This window comes from Cyprinus carpio, chromosome A24 (genome assembly GCF_018340385.1).
Source record: "Cyprinus carpio isolate SPL01 chromosome A24, ASM1834038v1, whole genome shotgun sequence".
In the NCBI taxonomy this organism is placed as follows: Eukaryota; Metazoa; Chordata; class Actinopteri; order Cypriniformes; family Cyprinidae; genus Cyprinus; species Cyprinus carpio.
Genome location: NC_056595.1, coordinates 22662194 through 22681008, shown reverse-complemented (window position 1 = coordinate 22681008; position 18815 = coordinate 22662194). Strand labels below are relative to the sequence as shown.

General features: G+C 34.8%; 2 protein-coding genes and 2 gene segments (V, D, J or C); 3 read left to right on the top strand and 1 right to left on the bottom strand.

Annotated features, from left to right (window-relative positions):
• Positions 1-1691: 1691 nt before the first annotated feature.
• LOC109100655 (tripartite motif-containing protein 16-like) lies at positions 1692-5540 on the top strand. Its single transcript, XM_042714818.1, has 5 exons — positions 1692-1828; positions 3533-3565; positions 3662-3724; positions 3844-3983; positions 4886-5540. The coding sequence occupies exons 1-5, from the start codon at positions 1696-1698 to the stop codon at positions 5300-5302; spliced, it is 786 nt and encodes a 261-aa protein (XP_042570752.1). The 5' UTR covers positions 1692-1695; the 3' UTR covers positions 5303-5540.
• Positions 5541-5763: 223 nt separating this feature from the next.
• On the bottom strand, positions 5764-7266 carry LOC122135422. The segment is given in 2 exon segments: positions 5764-7082; positions 7189-7266. Coding segments are annotated over 2 exon segments (372 nt in total).
• An 85-nt stretch (positions 7267-7351) lies between these two features.
• On the top strand, positions 7352-9950 carry LOC109100662. The segment is given in 3 exon segments: positions 7352-7360; positions 8092-8143; positions 9439-9950. Coding segments are annotated over 3 exon segments (378 nt in total).
• A 4044-nt stretch (positions 9951-13994) lies between these two features.
• LOC109104994 (immunoglobulin kappa light chain-like) lies at positions 13995-18212 on the top strand. Its single transcript, XM_042714766.1, has 4 exons — positions 13995-14060; positions 14170-14484; positions 16837-16878; positions 17776-18212. The coding sequence occupies exons 1-4, from the start codon at positions 14006-14008 to the stop codon at positions 18090-18092; spliced, it is 729 nt and encodes a 242-aa protein (XP_042570700.1). The 5' UTR covers positions 13995-14005; the 3' UTR covers positions 18093-18212.
• The last annotated feature ends 603 nt before the right edge of the window (positions 18213-18815 follow it).

Below are 18815 nucleotides of genomic sequence, written 5' to 3'. Positions count from 1 at the left end.
TCATTAGAGACATAGACTACACATGTGTACAAACTTGGTGATTTGTGGCTGCATGTGGTCAACAATCCCCACAGTGAAAATGGCCTAATAAACGCACCAGATGATATTTTAAGGAAAATACATGAAGGTTTCTGTGAAGGATAAGTTTAGAGGATAGACAATATCATTATCTTAGTATAAAAAGTCAAAGGACAGTCCCTACTGAGATAAAATAGTCTAACCAAGCCAAAATATTGTCCCAGAAAGTCAGATGAATCTGACAAAAATAAATAAATAAATGATTAAAATTACATGGAAATGTTGTTCATAAATAAATGAATAAAATTTATTTAACGTTAGGTTTGCAAATCTGTACGTATTAGCAATTTAATAATTATCTATTTTAGCATTTATTTTATTATAATTTATTACATTTATTTAAAGTAGAGTTTGTGGAAAACAGTGTTATTTTAGAATCATTGAGATACTATTATAGCTTTAATTAATTAATATATATATATATATATATTCTTTCGTTTTAGTTTGATATTTTAGTACATTAAGTGGAAATGTGTTTTTTATTTATTTCTATGCAAAACTATGAAAATCTTGAAATATCAGCAATATAAGTAATTGTATATTATGTCATCTAATTATTAATTAATTATTTAATTATAATATCATTTATTTAAAGTTTGTGGCAAAAAAAATAATTTCAGTATTATTGAGATACTGTTATAGCTTTATTATTTTTATGCTTTAATTTTAATTTCTGTTTAATTATTATTTACAATTATTTTTAATAAATATATATATATTTTAAACATTTCTAAATAGTTTTAATTATGTTTTAATATATATATATATATATATATATATATATATATATATATATATATCCATCCATCTTAGTTTTAGCAATTTTAGTACATTAAGTGGAAGTGTAGTTTTTTTTCTATTTTATATTTTTAATAGTGCATCCAAAATAAAAGTTTTTGTCTACATAATGTATATGTGTGTACTGTGCTTATTTATTATGTGTATACAGTATAAATACACACACATGCATGTATATATTTAAGAAAAATGAGTTTATATATTAAATATATTTAAGTATGATATAATTTATATGAACAAATATATACATGTAAATTCATGTAAATATTTTCAAAATATATGCTGTATGAGTGTGTCTTTATATATACACATAATAAATATACACAGTACACACACATGTATTATCTAAACAAAACTGTTTTTTTGGGGGGGGGGTGCAATTAATTGGGATTAATTGTTTGACAGCATTAATTTTTAACTTTCATTAGTTTCAAAAAACATTTTTAATGGATTTTTTTTAACTATAATAACCCTGATTTCAAGCCCCCATTTAGATTGGCAGGTAAAATGTGTGTGTGTGTGTGTGTGTGTGTGTGTGTGTGTGTGTGTGTGTGTGTGTGTGTGTGTGTGTGTGTGTGTGTGTGTGTGTGTGTGTGTGTGTGTGTGTGTGTGTGTGTGTGTGTGTGTGTGTGTGTGTGTGTGTGTGTGTGTGTGTGTGTGTGTGTTATCTGACCCAGTCTGTGATCAGTTATTTCTCTCCAGTGATGTGTCTGTCTATGCATTTGTGTTTCTGATGTGCTGCCTTTATTTGGCCAAAGTGTGACATTGGAAACGCCCTCCTAACAGTTTCTAGTGACCATGTGCCCATCTCTGCACTATATGTCGACTATAAAAGAGCCACTGCATCTTACACAGGATGCGGTTCATATCCAGAAACATTACATACAGACAAACTCAATCATCAAAATGCCATCAAGCACAAGAATTATGGCACCTCAAATCAAGAAGACAGGTAAAGCATTACTATCATTATTAAGAACTAACCCAGAAATAAATCTCAGAAAATTTATTCTGCATTCAAATGAGCCTGTAATGTATAGGATCTGTTTTATACAAACATTTTAAATGTGTGTGTGTGTGTGTGTGTGTGTGTGTGTGTGTGTGTGTGTGTGTGTGTGTGTGTGTGTGTGTGTGTGTGTGTGTGTGTGTGTGTTAATGTTACTTTTTTTAGCTGTAAATTTATTTAAATCATATAGAAAAAAATAACTGTTTTAGAGTATGTTCAGATAGTGAAGGACTCATATTGCAAATATTACATATATAGAAAATATTACAGAGCAACTCAGTTTTATCTGGAACAGGGTTATTATTATCATTAACTAAAACTAAAGCCATAAAAAAATACTTAAAATAAAATAAACATTATTTTTACTGATTTTACTTCAGTTAGTTGCCAACAATTCCCTTTCTCATTTAGTTTTAGTAGTAAAATAACTATAAATAAACTTATACTTAACCAAATAAAACTTAATAAAAACTACACTGACATTTAAAAAACATTCAAAGTAATAAAAATGACAATTACTTAAATTAAATTAACTATAATTAATATGAAAATAGAAAAGTAAAATCTAATTTAAATATTAAAAACTGCCTTTCAAAATGATTTTTAGTTATAAAGAAAAGATCGGAGTATCATTTTAGAGTTCTACATGAAAATACTAGGCTATTTCAGTCTTTCTAGTTTCATGTTTTAAAATTTCATGTTTAATTCAATGCAATCATCAGCTTTAATATCTTTGTAATTATTTGTGAAATTTACTAGCAATTTCAACAAAAAAATCAGTGTGCAATAGTATATCAGTGATACTAAAATAACTTTGGTATGCAATAAATATAATAAGCAAGTTTCAAAGGCCATTAAGTCATGCTTATTCATTACCAATGCATGCCATTTAATTATAGCAAATGTGTCAAGAATGTTAATGCATCGTGGGTGCAAAAAATCATGGGGAATGATTAAACTGAAGTATGATGTGAATCATCCAAATGCATTGCATATGCATCAGTTTTGGGGTCAGCTGTCTTGTTCGACTGTACTGTAGGTATCAGGTTGCTACATTATCAGAAGTCTGAACAAATGTTATAAATCATTTCATACTGGGCCATTGGGTCACTGGGTTACTCTCATACACATTCATACAGACAGTGCATTGCCAGAGATGTGTCCTCGACAGCTTAACTGAGAGACACACATACTGTACAGACTAGTTTAACTTGACAAGACAAGTCATGTCCCCATTTATGAGGTTCATCTATTGGCACAAACAAGGCCATAACCATTGATTTTAATAAAGCATAAAGAAATAGTGAAGGGAATTCTAGTTGGTAAGTAAACATTGTGAACGCAAATAATATTTTAAAATATGCACACTTTGTTTGGTATGCCTAATAAGCCAAAAATGTAAAACGTTCAAGTCTTGTCACATTCAATTAGGAATTGTATGAATGACATAAATGATACCACATTTTCAATTCAAAATGGCCATATTTGGAAAAAAAAAAAAGTTTTGTAGTAAAATGTAAACCTTTTTGTTATCCTACCAACAAACAGAGTGCTGCATAATGAAGTGCAGCAGATCAGTGTGAGAATTTAATGATCAAATGATTTTTTATGATTTAATAATAATGATTTAATTTTTTTTTTTTCTTCCAGGAAGGAAAGTCAAAGTCGGAAATATTCCTGCTGGTGATGAACTAAACCTCTGTCTGCATGATAATAATTTGTATTATCATTAACATTATACCAGAATCTAAATCTACTCTGACATTTTTCTATCTTCAGAAAAGCTTCCAGTTTACGAGCCGAACATCCCAGAGCCGACGTCCAGAGAAGAGCTGCTTAAATGTGAGTCACACGACACACGCAGAATAAAAACAAAAGTAAAATAAACATAAAATAGTAAAATAAATGTTCAAGAGTCAAACACTAGTTAAATCAGTACTGACCAGATCCTTTCATCTCAGACTGGCTCGATATTTCATTGGACGAACGAACTGCTAATAAACTGCTGTGGCTGACAGAGGGCGGGGCTAAAGTGTCCCGCATGACAGATGAGGTGTGTCCTTACCTGGACAGGCCAGAGAGATTTGACCACAGCCCTCAGGTAAAACACACGCACACACACACACCTTACTTTCTCTTACCTCTGAGAGAGACACTTTGAATTTTTGTTGTTGTTGTTGTTAATAAAAAGAATAATAATAATTCACAGTGCATTGTTTTTCTCTGCACTGATGAGTGATAATTAATAATAATAATTCATTATTGTTATTATAGTTGTTTTATTAGTAGTAGTAGTACAAAATAATAATTTGCCCAGCAAAAGTTTTACTTAATTAACTTAATTGTTTTATAACTTGTGCCTATGTAAGGAAGAATATTTTCACCATCTGAATTGACATATTTGAAATATTTTCAGATTTCAGCCATCAAAATTAATTGAGAATATTTTTTCCCCATCTCAAAATGTCCAAAACATTTATTTTTGCAACTTCTGAAAATAATCGTTTGATTAAAAAAATAAAAAAATTTAACAATTATATTTAATAACATGTAATATATAACCATAAAAATGCACTTATGGTGGACACAACAATAATTTTATTATTATTATTATTTACCAGTACCGAAAAACCTTCACAAAAATGAAAGCATTGTAAATGATTATTTTTGATTACTATTATTAACAACAATAATAATTTACAGTGCATTCATTTAGTGGGGGTCTTTATGCTAAGTGAATGACACAACATCATTTATCATTACATCAAATATACACCATGAAAAATATATTTAAAAAATACTTTGGTGTATGCATTCTCAACTTCCGAATGGGCCACAACTCACAAACACACAGCAGATAATTCTGCTGCCTTTGACTCTCTCATGCCCTATTTCCAAAATAATCACGCACATTCCTCTGTGTGTGTGTGTGTGTGTGTGTGTGTGTGTGTGTGTGTGTGTGTGTGTGTGTGTGTGTGTGTGTGTGTGTGTGTGTGTGTACAGGTGCTGTGTAAGGATTCTGTCTGGGCGTCGCGCTGTTATTGGGAGGTGCTCTACTCCGGCTGGGTGGTTATAGGAGTGGCATATGAAGGTGCTGGGAGGAAGGCAGGTGACGGTCCCTGTGGCCTCGGGGAGAACGAGGAATCATGGGGTCTGGGTTGGGCCGGATCCTGCTATGAAGCCTGGCATAAAGGAACCAACAGCAAGGTGGCAGATGTGCCTCAATGCTGCACTATAGGGGTGTATGTGGATCAGCCCGCAGGTCTGCTCTGCTTCTACACCGTGGAGACAGAGGAAGATTCAAAGAAAAAGGAAGTGAAACTTCTTCACAGGTTTAAAAATCCTATAAAGGAGAAAATTCTGCCAGGCTTCTGGGTGGGAAGACAGTCCTCTTGCTTAATACTTAAGAAAGAGGAATGAGGGTGTAATGTAATACAGTGGCTTATTTTTTATTTTACACTGTGAAATGTCGTATCACTTTATATACAAATTACTGTTAATGTGTATTTCATTATATAATCTGCTAATGCCCTCTTGTAATCTTGCATTTTTAATTTCACATATGTAATTTTTTTTAAAAAATGCACCATGCATACAGTACATAGGGTTTTTTTAAATCTAGAATTAATCTAAAAATAAAGGTATTTAAGTTTCTGCAGCTCTCATTGGCTCCTTAAGTCGCTTCCTTCGCTGTCTGTGCTCTCCATTTTCTCCATGTTCTCACCTTGATGTAAGCTTCTGCAACTCTGGGATAGAAAACAAAATAAAATAAAATAAAAATATCCACAATAACACAGTAAAAAGCATATTTTGTGCATCATTCATTTGTTACTACTATACTAATTAATTTTTATCTATCTATCTATCTATGTCATTAGTCTGTTTAAGACCTCTCTGGATGCTGCTTTATCATGACTTTTATTTTGTAGGAGGCTGTAATGTTCAGATTATTACTTCTGTCCCCTAAAACATCTGTTTTTTTAGAATCTTTATGATGATTTATTTTATGAGGCCATTCATTTCAGTTGGTGACATAAAATAAAAACAGAATAACATTAGCGCATCATTTATCCGTTTCCTAAAGATTAGTGGAGATCTGGGCATCTGTATATTTCCATCATGTTCACTGAATCAGGATAAGCTTGGACACAAATGATGATTTTCCACAGATGCTGGTTCACACTGTCTGTGTAGAACATGGCATTCAATACAATGCACGGAAGTAAAACCTAAAACAGGTGAATTGAATATTCAATAAATTTGTGTTCGACTGCATCATTCAGAGTCCTTCACTAAAGTTTCAGCTGCTGTTGATGGATTGTAATAGTTGAGAACAGCTGTGTTTAGCAGTAAATGTGAACTGAAGCTCTTGGGGTTTGAACATGGTCTCTGGAGACGGAGCTGCTCTATTCTGAGAATCACTAAAGCTGTCAATGCAAATCTGATTTTCAGCTCAAACTCACAGTTTCTCTGTTTGATCGGTTAAACGCTCTGAACTGGAACAGTTTCACTTCTGCTCATGAGAAATGAGTTATGAGTCATAAATCAGATGAGTAAAAAAAAAATTAATAATAATAATAATCAGCTTGAGATAAAGTAGATACCTGAGAAACTGTTCAAGATCATTTTTATGTTAGCCTACTGGTGCTACCCACTGATTATATAACTTTAAAATTAGATATGAGTCTAATGCACAATGATATTAGTGTTTCTTTGATTTGGTATCACTTTACACACTCTGTTTTACCCGTCTGTCACAGGACAGATCCCAGTCTAACAGAGCTGATTTCACTCATATCTCAGTGAGCACATGTGTAGTTCCTGTTCTCCTCAGTCACTGTGACTCTGACTGAAGGAGGTTTTTGTACGACTCTTTATCACTGTGTCAACACATAACTTCCATGGTCACTCATACAGTAATAATGTCCAGCATCTTCAGTCTGGACTCCACTGATGGTCAGAGTGAAATCACTGTTAGATCCACTGCCACTGAATCTAGATGGAGTTCCTGACTGACGGCTGCTTGCAAAATAAATCAGGAGTTTAAGAGCTTCTCCAGGTTTCTGTAAGTACCAGGACAAAGCATCACGTCCACTATGCTTTATCACATCTCTGCTGATTTTGCAGTTGATCTTCACTGTTTCTCCTGGTTGAGCTGCTGTTGAGGGACTCTGAGTGATGCTGATCTGTCCTCTACACTCTGAAACACACAACAAGAAGAAAATCAACTCAAAACGTATCAGTCATATTCTAGTTGACAATATACTTGAAGAAATGAATTGATATCAAACTTGTGCTGCACAAACCTCTAGCAAACGCTGTGAGAGTCCAGATGAAGATGATGATGAAGGTCATGTTGATGAAGATTGTTGTGTGTGTCAGTGATGAAGTGTTAAACTCACAGCACTATAAACACTCTGAGCATCTGGAATATGCAAACAGTGTCAATGTCATTTACCTGAAAACAATATGAAGACAGTGAGAACATGGAGTAAAAATGAGCAAAAATCTTATGGTGTTCTTTGAAAGTGAAAGTGACGTGACATTCAGCCAAGTATGGTGACCCATACTCAGAATTTGTGCTCTGCATTTAACCCATCCGAAGTGCACACACACAGAGCAGTGAACACACACACACACTGTTGAACACACCCCCGGAGCAGTGGGCAGCCATATGCTGCGCGCGCCCGGGGAGCAGTTGGGGGTTTTCAGTGCCTTGCTCAAGGGCACCTAATCATGGTTATTGAGGGTGGAGAGAGCGCTGTACATTCACTCCCCCCACCCACAATTCCTGCCGGCCCGAGACTCGAACTCACAACCCTTCGATTGGGAGTCCGACTCTCTAACCATTAGGCCACGACTTCCCCTTGCTCATTCTGAAACTGCGTGCTTTCTCTCCAAATCTACTCCACATCCTTATATGTTCCAGTAGTTCATTAACAGACATAAGGATCATCACACACATGTCTCTGTCAATCACATAATCAACTGTGTCTGATTGTGAGTCGCATCATACATGATATAAAACATTCACTTTTATACTGTAAATTCCATTTCATGCTTTAGTAATGATGCAGACTGTATAAAGCACATGGATTAAATCAAGGTAATTTGTGCTGTGAGTCGCTGTGTTTGTTGGAGACTCAGTTGATGTGTGTTTGTTCAGTTAGTGAAGCATTCAGGAGGTTTTTGTTCAGCTGCTCTATTAGTTTGTATCACTGTGGTTGCCTTTCAGCAGCGGCACCAAACTGGATGTAGGCAGTAAGTAAATCATCAGATATTAATATTATTAATACAACAACTAAAAAGGATGCACTTTTCAGTGTGTTTTTTAATATTATTTTTAAGCAATTATTACATATTGAATGCTTGTCAGTCAACACTGTGAAGATGGTTTTCATTTGTCATAGGATCTTAGTTTTCATCCACTGAACTAGCCACAATAATTTCTGACATTCCTACTTGATTTTATGACTTTTCATATCAGAGCTTCAGCTCATTTTTTTCCCTCATAGATAAAACAAAATGAAATACAACAGCATTAGGTTGGTATTCTGGCTTCACATTTTACTTGAAAATTTAAGACAATATTACAAAAAATATATATGTTACTATGTTAAAATTGATAGTCGTATTGTTAAATGAACTGCAAACTGCAAATTATAGTCTCAACTGTATTTTTTCTTAATGAAGCAGCTCTGTCGCATACTTCAAGAGTAATAAGGTTTATAAACTTAATATATTAAATTAAGTTAAAATTTATAGTGTATGTGAAACACAACATTTCCTTTGTGATTTTATACAAACCTTTGTACCCACAATTTCTAATGTTGCCATCTTAAATTATAGTGGATTCCTGCATTTATTGTGTTTATTTCTTATCTTTGATGCTTTTAACCAATGTGTTACAGTGAAGCTGATAATGAAAATGACACTTCAAATCAATAATATATCTTCAATATAACTTTAATCTCTTTGGTGATCAAAGGCTTTGTAAAAAAATATTCTATGAACATTTACATCAGCTTTTTGACAGTTTAAAGCTGTTAAAGTGAATCAAGTACAAAAATTAGAGAGAAATACTAGTACTTGCTATTTCTTTTGGATTCTTATTGGTCTTTATCAGTAAATTATTTTTTTCTTTCTTTCTTTTTTTTTTTTTAATGATGCTCAGTAACTTGAAATTATAATTTTTTTCTCAGTCAGAATCTTATTTTTGCTGGTTAACTTGTTAAACCAAAAGGGGGGGGGGGGTGCTGAGTTTTAAAGATGTTAAATTTACACACAGTCTTTAAGTTTCTACATAGACTGAAATCATGCATTAATTTTTGTGCCTATTAAAAACTCCTTGATATTTCCATATTGTATTGTATTTTGTAATTAATCAGCATATTTACCAGGATGTGAACCAGATTTTAAACATTTTTGCATGTGTAGGAATTTGTGAGCATTAATGTGTTAATGGAATAATGGATGTTGTTTATCATGCTCTTGCTGAATTTCTCCTAGTTTTCTCTTTAATGCATGAAGTAATGCTTTCTCTTCGCTTCTCTCAGTCGTCACTCATCCTAAAGTGAGCGTCCTGCCGCCCTCCAGTGCAGAGATCTCCTCAAAGAAGACAGCGACGCTGGTGTGTGTGGCCAGCGAGGGCTTCCCGTCAGACTGGAGCCTGAGCTGGAAGGTGGACGGGAGCAGCAGGTCTCAGGAGAGCAGCGCTGGGCTCCTGGAGAAGGACGGTCTGTACAGCTGGAGCAGCAGCCTGACTCTCTCTGAGCAGGAGTGGATGGAGAGCGTCTCAGTGAGCTGTGAGGCCACACGGAGCGGCCAGCCTGCGCTCACTGGACACGTGACGAGACAGCAGTGTTCAGAGTAGATCTGCTGCTCTTCTCACTCATGTCTCACATGGAGACTAACAGCACATGAGCGACTCCTTCATTCTCCACATCCAGCTTCAGTCGCTCTCAACTGCATCTGCTCTGCTTTGTGTGCTTCATTTGAGACTATGTGCGTGCTTTATCATTCAGTGGTGATTCTATTAAAATGTACTCAATAAATAACAAATACAATTGTAACTTCTTTATTGTCATTTTTGTTTCGGGTCTTTCTTTGGATCAGCTTTAGCTCACATTTAAAAAAATGTTTTAGAAACTTCACTCAGTGGACCATGAAAACACCTGCAGATACACGATGAAACATTATGAACCTCACAAATATAGTGTAAGATAAATTTAATAAGATAAAAAGTGTTAGATTAACCTATTTACTGTAGCGAGTGGAAAACTCAATGAATGCTTTGTATTTCATTTAATATCCATGAAAATCTGTGATTGGTGTGTGATAGTGTTCGAGCAGCTGCAGCATCAGTTCAGTCACTGTGACTCTGACTGACGGAGGTTTTTAAATCTTTATCACTATGTGAACATCCATGTGCCACTGATATAATGTTGACTTTGACAGTAATAATGTCCAGTATCTTCAGTCTGGACACCACTGATGGTCAGAATGAAATCTGTTCCATAATCTGCTCCATTGCCATTGAATCTAGATGGAGTTCCTGACTGTCATGATCTAATGTAATAAATGAGGAGTTTAGGAGCTTCTCCAGGTTTCTGCAGATACCAGGTGAGACAGGACCTACAACCCAATGAACGATCTCCAATTCCTCTGCTAGTCTGACAGTTTATAGTGACTGTTTCTTGTGGTTGAACAGCTGTTACTGAGGGAGTCTGAGTCACAGAAATTTGTCCTGTAGTTTCTGCGAACAACATTTTATAAGATAATAATGGCAACACTTAAAGTATCCTGCACAAAATCAGTTTTACCATCAAAAACATGCATATAAATCACCTTTTGAGTAATTAATAGAGTAAATGAAACTTGAACAGAAAGAATGAGTGTCCAGATAAAGACGCTGATGATCATCATCTGTTTGCTGGTTGCTCATTCAGTTAAAATGGAGAAAACTCTTAGATATGACATGTTAAACTCACAGCACACTCTCTGATCAATATGCAAACAGACTCCAGATCATTTACCTGAAGACAGCAGATATGCAATTTTGCAGTTTGTGCAACAGTTTTGCTTATAAGTAATAATGCAACAAGTCAAAAGCATCTATTTTGAGGTCAGCTAAAAAATTGTTTTAATGAGCAATTTCACTAGATGGAGACTCTTCACTGCTAAATACATATATGACAGGACTAGTAGTGCGATCTGATTAGATTAGGTTTTTATTTGGTTTGATTCTTTTTAAGAATATTTTTTGTTAATTCAGAATAATTTGATTCACAATTAGATTTGCATCTATTTTGAATATATATATATATATAATGTAAATTATATATATATATATATATATATATATATATATATATATATATATATATAAATCAGGGGTTCCAATTTCCTGCAAAGTTTAGCTCCAACCCTCATCAAACACAACTGAACTACTTAAGATTGTTTACTGCACCAAGTAACTTAAAAGCAAACACATATACAGTACATATACATACAGGCCACTGTAAAAATTTAACTAAGAGTGAAACGTGTTGCTAAATTGTTTTAGAGCCAAACACACCTTAGTAAGTATGCCATATTCTATATTTCATAATAATTTTTAATATTTACATGACTTTTCTTTGTGTGGAAAAATAATTTTACAAATAATGGTGAAATATCCAAACAATGAAAGTGCTTTATTTCAGTATATATGACTTTAAAAGTAGATATGAGTGTAGTTTAATGCAACAAATAAAAACAGCACATGGTGCCATTATTGTTTGTTTGATTTGATATCACTTTAAAGAGGTCATTGGATGCCTATTTTTCACAAGCTGATATGATTCTTTAGGGTCTTAAGGAAAAGTCTGTAACATAGTTTGGTTAAAATTTCTCAACGATATTGTAAAAAACACCTTTTTTACCCTGTCAAAAACAGATCTTTTCAGAGCAAGCAGTTTTGTAGCATTTTCCTTTAAATGTTAATGAGCTTTTCTGACCCCCGCCCCTCTCTTCTGAGCCACTCTCAAAGAGACTTTAGCTGCATTCATCGTGAAACTTGCTAATTAGCACATTATTAGGAAAGGCGAATTGCAAAGATTCATTGAGCAAACATATACTCACTTTTTCTGTAGGTGAAGCTGGACCACGAATGATTCGCATGAAAATAGATGTGTAAAAGTGCATGTAGCATCCAAGGACCCCTTTAAACACTCTGTTTTCTTTGATTCTGAGCATAACTGAATCAACCCCGTCTATTGCCAGACAAATCAGTCTAATAGAGCTGATTTGACTCCTGACTCAGTTCTGAGCTCATGTGTAGTTCTGTGTTTGGTCTCTGTGTGTCAGTAGTGTGTGATAGTGTTTGAGCAGCTGCAGCATCAGTTCAGTCACTGTGACTCTGACTGACAGAGGTTTTTGTACGACTCTTTATCACTGTGTGAACGCATAATCACCATCACAGTCACCATAATTATGTACATGGCAATGAAAACTCTGACAGTAATAATGTCCAGCATCTTCAGTCCGGACCTTACTGATGGTCAGAGTGAAATCACTGTTAGATCCACTGCCACTGAATCTAGATGGAGTTTCTGATTCAAGGCTGCTTGCATGATAAATCAGGAGTTTGGAAGCTTCTCCAGGTTTCTGAAAGTACCAGGCCAAACACAGTGTGGTGCACACCACATAAAACATAAAACTAGAAAACAGATTTCACACCACAACAAAATCATCTTCTCCTGGGGTGAAAGTTTTCACTGGAGGAGTCTGAGTGACTGTGATCTTAGCTTTACACCCTAAAAAAAATTATGAGTCAATGAAAATATATTATTTGACATAATATTAAATGATTGTTTATTTCAAATATATACTATTCACCTTGTAGTGTAAAGCAGTATAAAAGAGTCCAGATGAAGATGATGATGAAGGTCATGTTGATGAAGATTGTTGTGTGTGTCAGTGATGAAGTGTTAAACTCACAGCACTATAAACACTCTCAGAGCACTGAACCATCTGATCAATATGCAAACAGGCTCCAGCTCATTTACTTCAAGACGGTAGAGATACACAGTCTTGCGATTTTATTTCTTCAATTTTTATTTACCATTTTCACAAGCAGACATTTATAATTTACAAAGTTATTTTTGGTGGAGCTTCACCCTGCAAACACTGTTTTAATGATCAGTTTCATTCAGACTTTGATGCTGAGAACATTTAATATCTGATGTGAAGATTTTATATCATCTATGATACTTTATAACAGGTTAGAGGTCATCCGATATGAAATGACCATCTAAATCTTGCTAAAGATTTCATTATAAAGCAGGTAAATAGAATTAGCAGAGTTTAAAATCACATGTGTCTTGAAAATGTGATGAGACAGAGATTTGGGGCCCCTTCTTCCAGATGAACATGTTTTTTTATTTTGATGCTTAATAAGAAACTGAAAGAAACTATGTATAAACTGTCCGACGGCTTGTCTGACTGAACCCTGTGTCTTTTTTCTCTCTCTCGCTTCCTCAGTGCGCAGATGCTGTTGCAGCCATTAAAATAGCTCAGTTTTGTTTTTAATGGAAAAGTGGTTATATTTCATTTTTGTTTCTTAATTAGATTAATTAAGAAATATGTTTGGAACATTTTTTGTTTGTTAAATTCAAGTTTTTGTTCTTTAAAAGTAACGACCAAGCGGCCAGCCGCAGACAATGAGTTGATCACATTTGTTCAATTTAGCATTCTCAAATCAATAAAATAAAATCTGTAAAACATATAGATATAAAACACTTAAAGCTAATTAAATCATCCATTATACAGTATTATACGGTGTCATTGATGATATAAAATCTGCAACACAGGTATATTAAATACTCTTAGATACTTATCAAAGTCTGAATGAAACTGATTATTAACATGAATTATGAATGTCTGTTTTTGAAAATGGTAATAGAAATTTATTAGCAAAGATATTTAAGAAATAAAATCGCAAAACTGTGTATCTCTACTGTCTTGAGGTAAATGATGTGGAGTGTGTTTGCATATTGATCAGATGCTTCAGTGCTCTGAGAGTGTTTATAGTGCTGTGAGTTTAACACTTCATCACTGACACACACAACAATCTTCATCAACATGACCTTCATCATCATCTTCATCTGGACTCTTTCATACTGCTTTACACTACAAGGTGAATAGTGTATATGTGAAATAAATAATTAATTTGTATAATTTTAACACAGCCTAAAAATATGGCAAATAATATATTTTAATGGACTCATAAATGCTTTGTTTTTCAGTGTCTAGAGCTCAGATCACAGTCACTCAGACTCCTTCAGTGAAAACTGCCACGCCAGGAGAAAATGTTGAGATGAACTGTAATCTCAGTAGTCCTGCATACTGCACAACACCCTGTGTGGCCTGGTACTTACAGAAACCTGGAGCAGCTGCTAAACTCCTGATTTATTGGACCAAAAGCCGCACGTCAGGAACTCCATCTAGATTCAGTGGCAGTGGATCTCACAGTGATATCACTCTGACCATCAGTGGAGTCCAGACTGAAGATGCTGGACATTATTACTGTCAGAGTTTTCATTGCAGAATAAATTATAATGGTAGCTGTGTGGGTGATCGTGTGTTCACACAGTGATAAAGATTAGTACAAAAACCTCGGTCAGTCAGAGTCACAGTGACTGAACTGATGCTGCAGCTGCTCAAACACTATCACTCACTACCGTCGAATCGGCTCTATTAGACTGTGATCTGTCCTTTGACAGACGGGTTTGACTCAACTATGCTCAGAATCACAGAAAACACGGGGTGTAAGTTTACATATAGTAAAGTAGCCTATAGTAAAGTTTTTGTGTAGCAGCAACAACATATATACAGTGAAATATACAGTGATAGAAACCAGCTGTACACATGATGCTGAATACCTTTTTATCTTCCGAGGGAGTTTGGCAATGTTATTATGTGTGTTGTGTATATCCCTCTCAATGGTAATGCATCCAGAGCTGCTTTAAGCATATCAGATTGTATTCAAAAACAGCTACAGTGAACCCCGGGAGCTCCAGTTTTTATCTTGGGCGATTTAAATTACTGTAGACTTGAGCGTTTTTTACCAGGCTTTGCCCAGTATGTCAAATCTGCGAACAGGTAACAAGAACATTTTGGATTAATGTTATGGCAACATCAAAGATGTCTACAAAGCTAAAATCAAACCTCATTAATCCATGTCTGACCACAATATAGTTCATTTAATACCATTTTAAAAAGAAACAAGCCTCTGGTCAAGAGTTTCTCAAGCAGCTCCTTCATCTTAAAACAATAATGAATTTATTAGACATAATTAATTTCTCATGAGCAGAAGTGAAATTTATATAGTTTGGAGTGTTTAACCGATCAAACAGTGAAACTGTGAGTTTGAGATGAAAATGTAGTTAAACCCATCAATCATAACCCTATAGCACATGCACGTCTGCAAGATGTCTGTTAAAGATCGCTTCATCTGGAAAGCATCCGCTGTGTACAAACATCTGCTAGACGTCTTTTAGCAGTGTTGGTGGTAATGCATGACAAGTAACGCAAGTTACGTAATCAAAATGGAAATGTTCTATAGATGTCTTGCAGATATTAATGCAGATGTCAAAAACAGACATCTCTATGATGTAGCCTACGTGTGCTATCAGAGAACGCAAGAGCAGCTATAAACTCATAATATCTATGCTGTGCTTTTGTAAAATAAAGAAAACAAACAGGATGTGCTTTTATACCGTCTCGGTCTTGAACAGGAGTGTTTTACAAAAATGAACCGAAACTCAACGAATACTTGCCTCACAGACATGATAAATATATCAGGCACGGACTGGTGCCCTGTTTATTTATTTATTTATTTATTTTTGCCTTCCCAATGTACCAAAGTGATAATTTCCGATTTTGTCATTCGATAATAAATAGTTAGTCTACTATCAATAACAACAGTGTCCTTCTATAATTTTGCTTGTTATTTCTGATAACAAGCAAAATAAATAAGTAAATTACATTTGCTAGCAAGTTAAAACTATGTCTTGTCCCCGGTAGCTGCTGTACACAAAGCAGCGCTTCGCTCACAAACGCTCCTTTATCGGGCATTACAGGCAAGATTACATGAAAATGACATTGATAATTTTCTGAAGACAGTCAATTTTCTTCAGAGATACAGTGATATGTGGGGAAGTTGTGGCCTAATGGTTAGAGAGTTGGACTCGTAACCCAAAGGTTGTGGGTTTGAGTCTCATATGGCAGGGATTGTTGGTGGGGGGAGTGAATTGAAGTGCTCTCTCTCACCTTCAAGACCACGACCGAGGTGCCCTTGAGCAAGGCACCAAACCCCCACTGCTCCGGGTGTGTGTTCACAGGGTGTGTGTGTGTTTGTGCACTTTGAATGGGATAAATATAGAGCACTAATTCTGAGTATGGGTCACCATACTTGGCCACATGTCATGTCACTTTCACTTTTTTTTTTTTATATATAAAAATGTTGATTTTGAAACGTGCTTCACCCTGCAAACACTGTTTTAATGATCGGTTTCATTTAGACTTTGATGCTGAGAGCATTTACTATCTGATGTGCAGATTTGATTTCATCTATGATACTGTATAATAGGTCATAGGTCATCCGATACGGAATGACCATCTAAAACTTGCTATAGATTTCATTATACAGCAGGTAAAATAGAATTAGTGTAAATGTGAGGAATGTATTTTGGGACTGCATATAAAACAAATTATTTTGGCCTTCATGCAATGAATATTATTTTTAAGATGAATGTTTTGTGTTGCTTTCTAGAATATTCCATCTGATTTTCAGAAGAGCTAATGTTGAGTCTCATATCAGTGTGTGAGTGTCGTTTTCTCTTTCTCTGCTGGAGTTTGTGTTCAGTTGAGTGTGACGGAGGTTTTTGTACGACGCTTTCACTAGAATGAAGCACTGTGGTGGACTTTTGGTGGAGGAACTAAACTGATGATCGGTAAGTCTCTTCAATTCTATCATTAAAATGTATGATATTATTATTCATTTTATTAAGCAAACATTTGCCAACAATTATTATAAAAATGTTATTGAACTTAAAGAAGAATAAAGATTAAATATTTATTATTAATATTAAAAATGAATTATTCATTAATTCCAACATTTCATGATGAATTTAATTGCTTCATAGTTTATTTAATTTCGTCTGCTATTTTACAACTATATATTAATATTTAATGATATTCTTTTTTCCATTTAAAATCATATTTCTTGATAAAATAACAATTAAGAGCTTTTGAAATGCATGACACAAATGCATGGTTTGATAATACAGAAAAAATAATTCTAATTTTGTAGGCATCATCATCAGACAAAATACATATTATAAATATTACATATTATATATTACATATTATAAAATACATAGTTAATTATTTTTATTTTTATTTAAATGTACATTTCCATATAATTGTGACTGTGAGTGTTATGTTATGATCTTTAAAAAAAACAATTCATATATAAATTATAATATTAATTTGTTTTCTAAATGATTGTGAATTTGCACATGGACAGTGTTTTTAAAATAATTTTGAGAATCATTTAAAATGTTACACACATTAATTCAGAATATAGCAAATAATTATAATTTTTATGATATATCATGTTTTTTTTTCACAAAACCAATTTAAATTTAGATGTACATGATGCATTTAGTAGTGGTGAACATTTATTTAATGGAGATTTCATGTAGGACAGTATCTATGCGGTATATAAATGAAGGCAGTGATGTCAAACTGAAATGATTATGATTTTTACAGCAATACCATATCTAAATCTATGAGCTAGAGTCAGAATGCTAAGAGTGCTGTGTTGTGTGTGTGTTTGTGTGTTTCAGCTGGTCCCACAGTGAAGCCCTCCGTGTCTCTGCTGCCTCCCTCTTCTCTGCAGATCTCTGGAGACTCAGCCACACTGCTCTGCCTGCTCAGCTCTTACTCTCCACAGGGGGCGCAGGTGAGCTGGACGCTGGACGGGTCAGAGGTCATTGAGGGGGTTCAGACCAGCGCAGAGAGCGAGCGGGACGGACGCTACAGCCGCAGCAGCGTCCTGAGCCTCAGCAAAGCACGCTGGGAAGCCGGCGAGCGCTTCGTCTGCAGAGTAACACATGACGGAGCTGCTCGGGAGACCTCGTTCTTCAAGAGCTCCGAGTGCTGATGTTTCTCCAGTGAAGAGCAGCAGGATTCACAGCAGTCTCCTGATTTACAGCTCAATACTCAAGCAGTCTTTCAATCTGCTGCCATTGCTGTTCATTCAATAAAGCTTCTGAACGCCTTACATTTGTGTCTGACTGCATCATTGATCAGTGTGTCCTTCCTTCAGAGTCCTTCACTAAAGTTTCAGCTGCTGTTGATGGATTGTAATAGTTGAGAACAGCTGTGTTTAGCAGTAAATGTGAACTGAAGCTCTTGGGGTTTGAACATGGTCTCTGGAGACGGAGCTGCTCTATTCTGAGACGATCAGAATCACTAAAGCTGTCAATGCAAATCTGATTTTCAGCTCAAACTCACAGTTTCTCTGTTTGATCGGTTAAACGCTCTGAACTGGAACAGTTTCACTTCTTCGATGAGACAGTTATGAAGTTTGAGTGGTAGTTTATAAGACTTATACAGCTAATGAACTTAATGAACTATATACTTAGACTTTTGACTAAAAGACAAATAAACTAGTCAACAGCAACATATTTATGTCCCGCTGTTTTTGGATATATGAATGCATAATAAGAAAGAAGAAAAATAAGAATGATAAAAATACATATCATGGTTTGAAAAATTAGTGCATGGAGAGCTGAAGAGATATATTATGTAACTGCTCTGAGACTTGAGTGAGGATCCAAATGCAGTATTTGTTGTACTGTATGTACTAAATGTTGTACTTATA

Excerpts from the sequence above, each read along its gene's own strand:
- LOC109100655 (XM_042714818.1), top strand. The coding sequence starts at position 1,696 with ATGTCGACTATAAAAGAGCCACTGCATCTTACACAGGATGCGGTTCAT. Across the intron at positions 1,829-3,532 it reads ACCTCAAATCAAGAAGACAG|GAAGGAAAGTCAAAGTCGGA; the intron begins GTAAAGCATTAC and ends TTTTTCTTCCAG. Across the intron at positions 3,984-4,885 it reads GATTTGACCACAGCCCTCAG|GTGCTGTGTAAGGATTCTGT; the intron begins GTAAAACACACG and ends GTGTGTGTACAG.
- LOC109104994 (XM_042714766.1), top strand. The coding sequence starts at position 14,006 with ATGACCTTCATCATCATCTTCATCTGGACTCTTTCATACTGCTTTACA. Across the intron at positions 14,061-14,169 it reads ATACTGCTTTACACTACAAG|TGTCTAGAGCTCAGATCACA; the intron begins GTGAATAGTGTA and ends TTTGTTTTTCAG. Across the intron at positions 16,879-17,775 it reads AGGAACTAAACTGATGATCG|CTGGTCCCACAGTGAAGCCC; the intron begins GTAAGTCTCTTC and ends TGTGTGTTTCAG.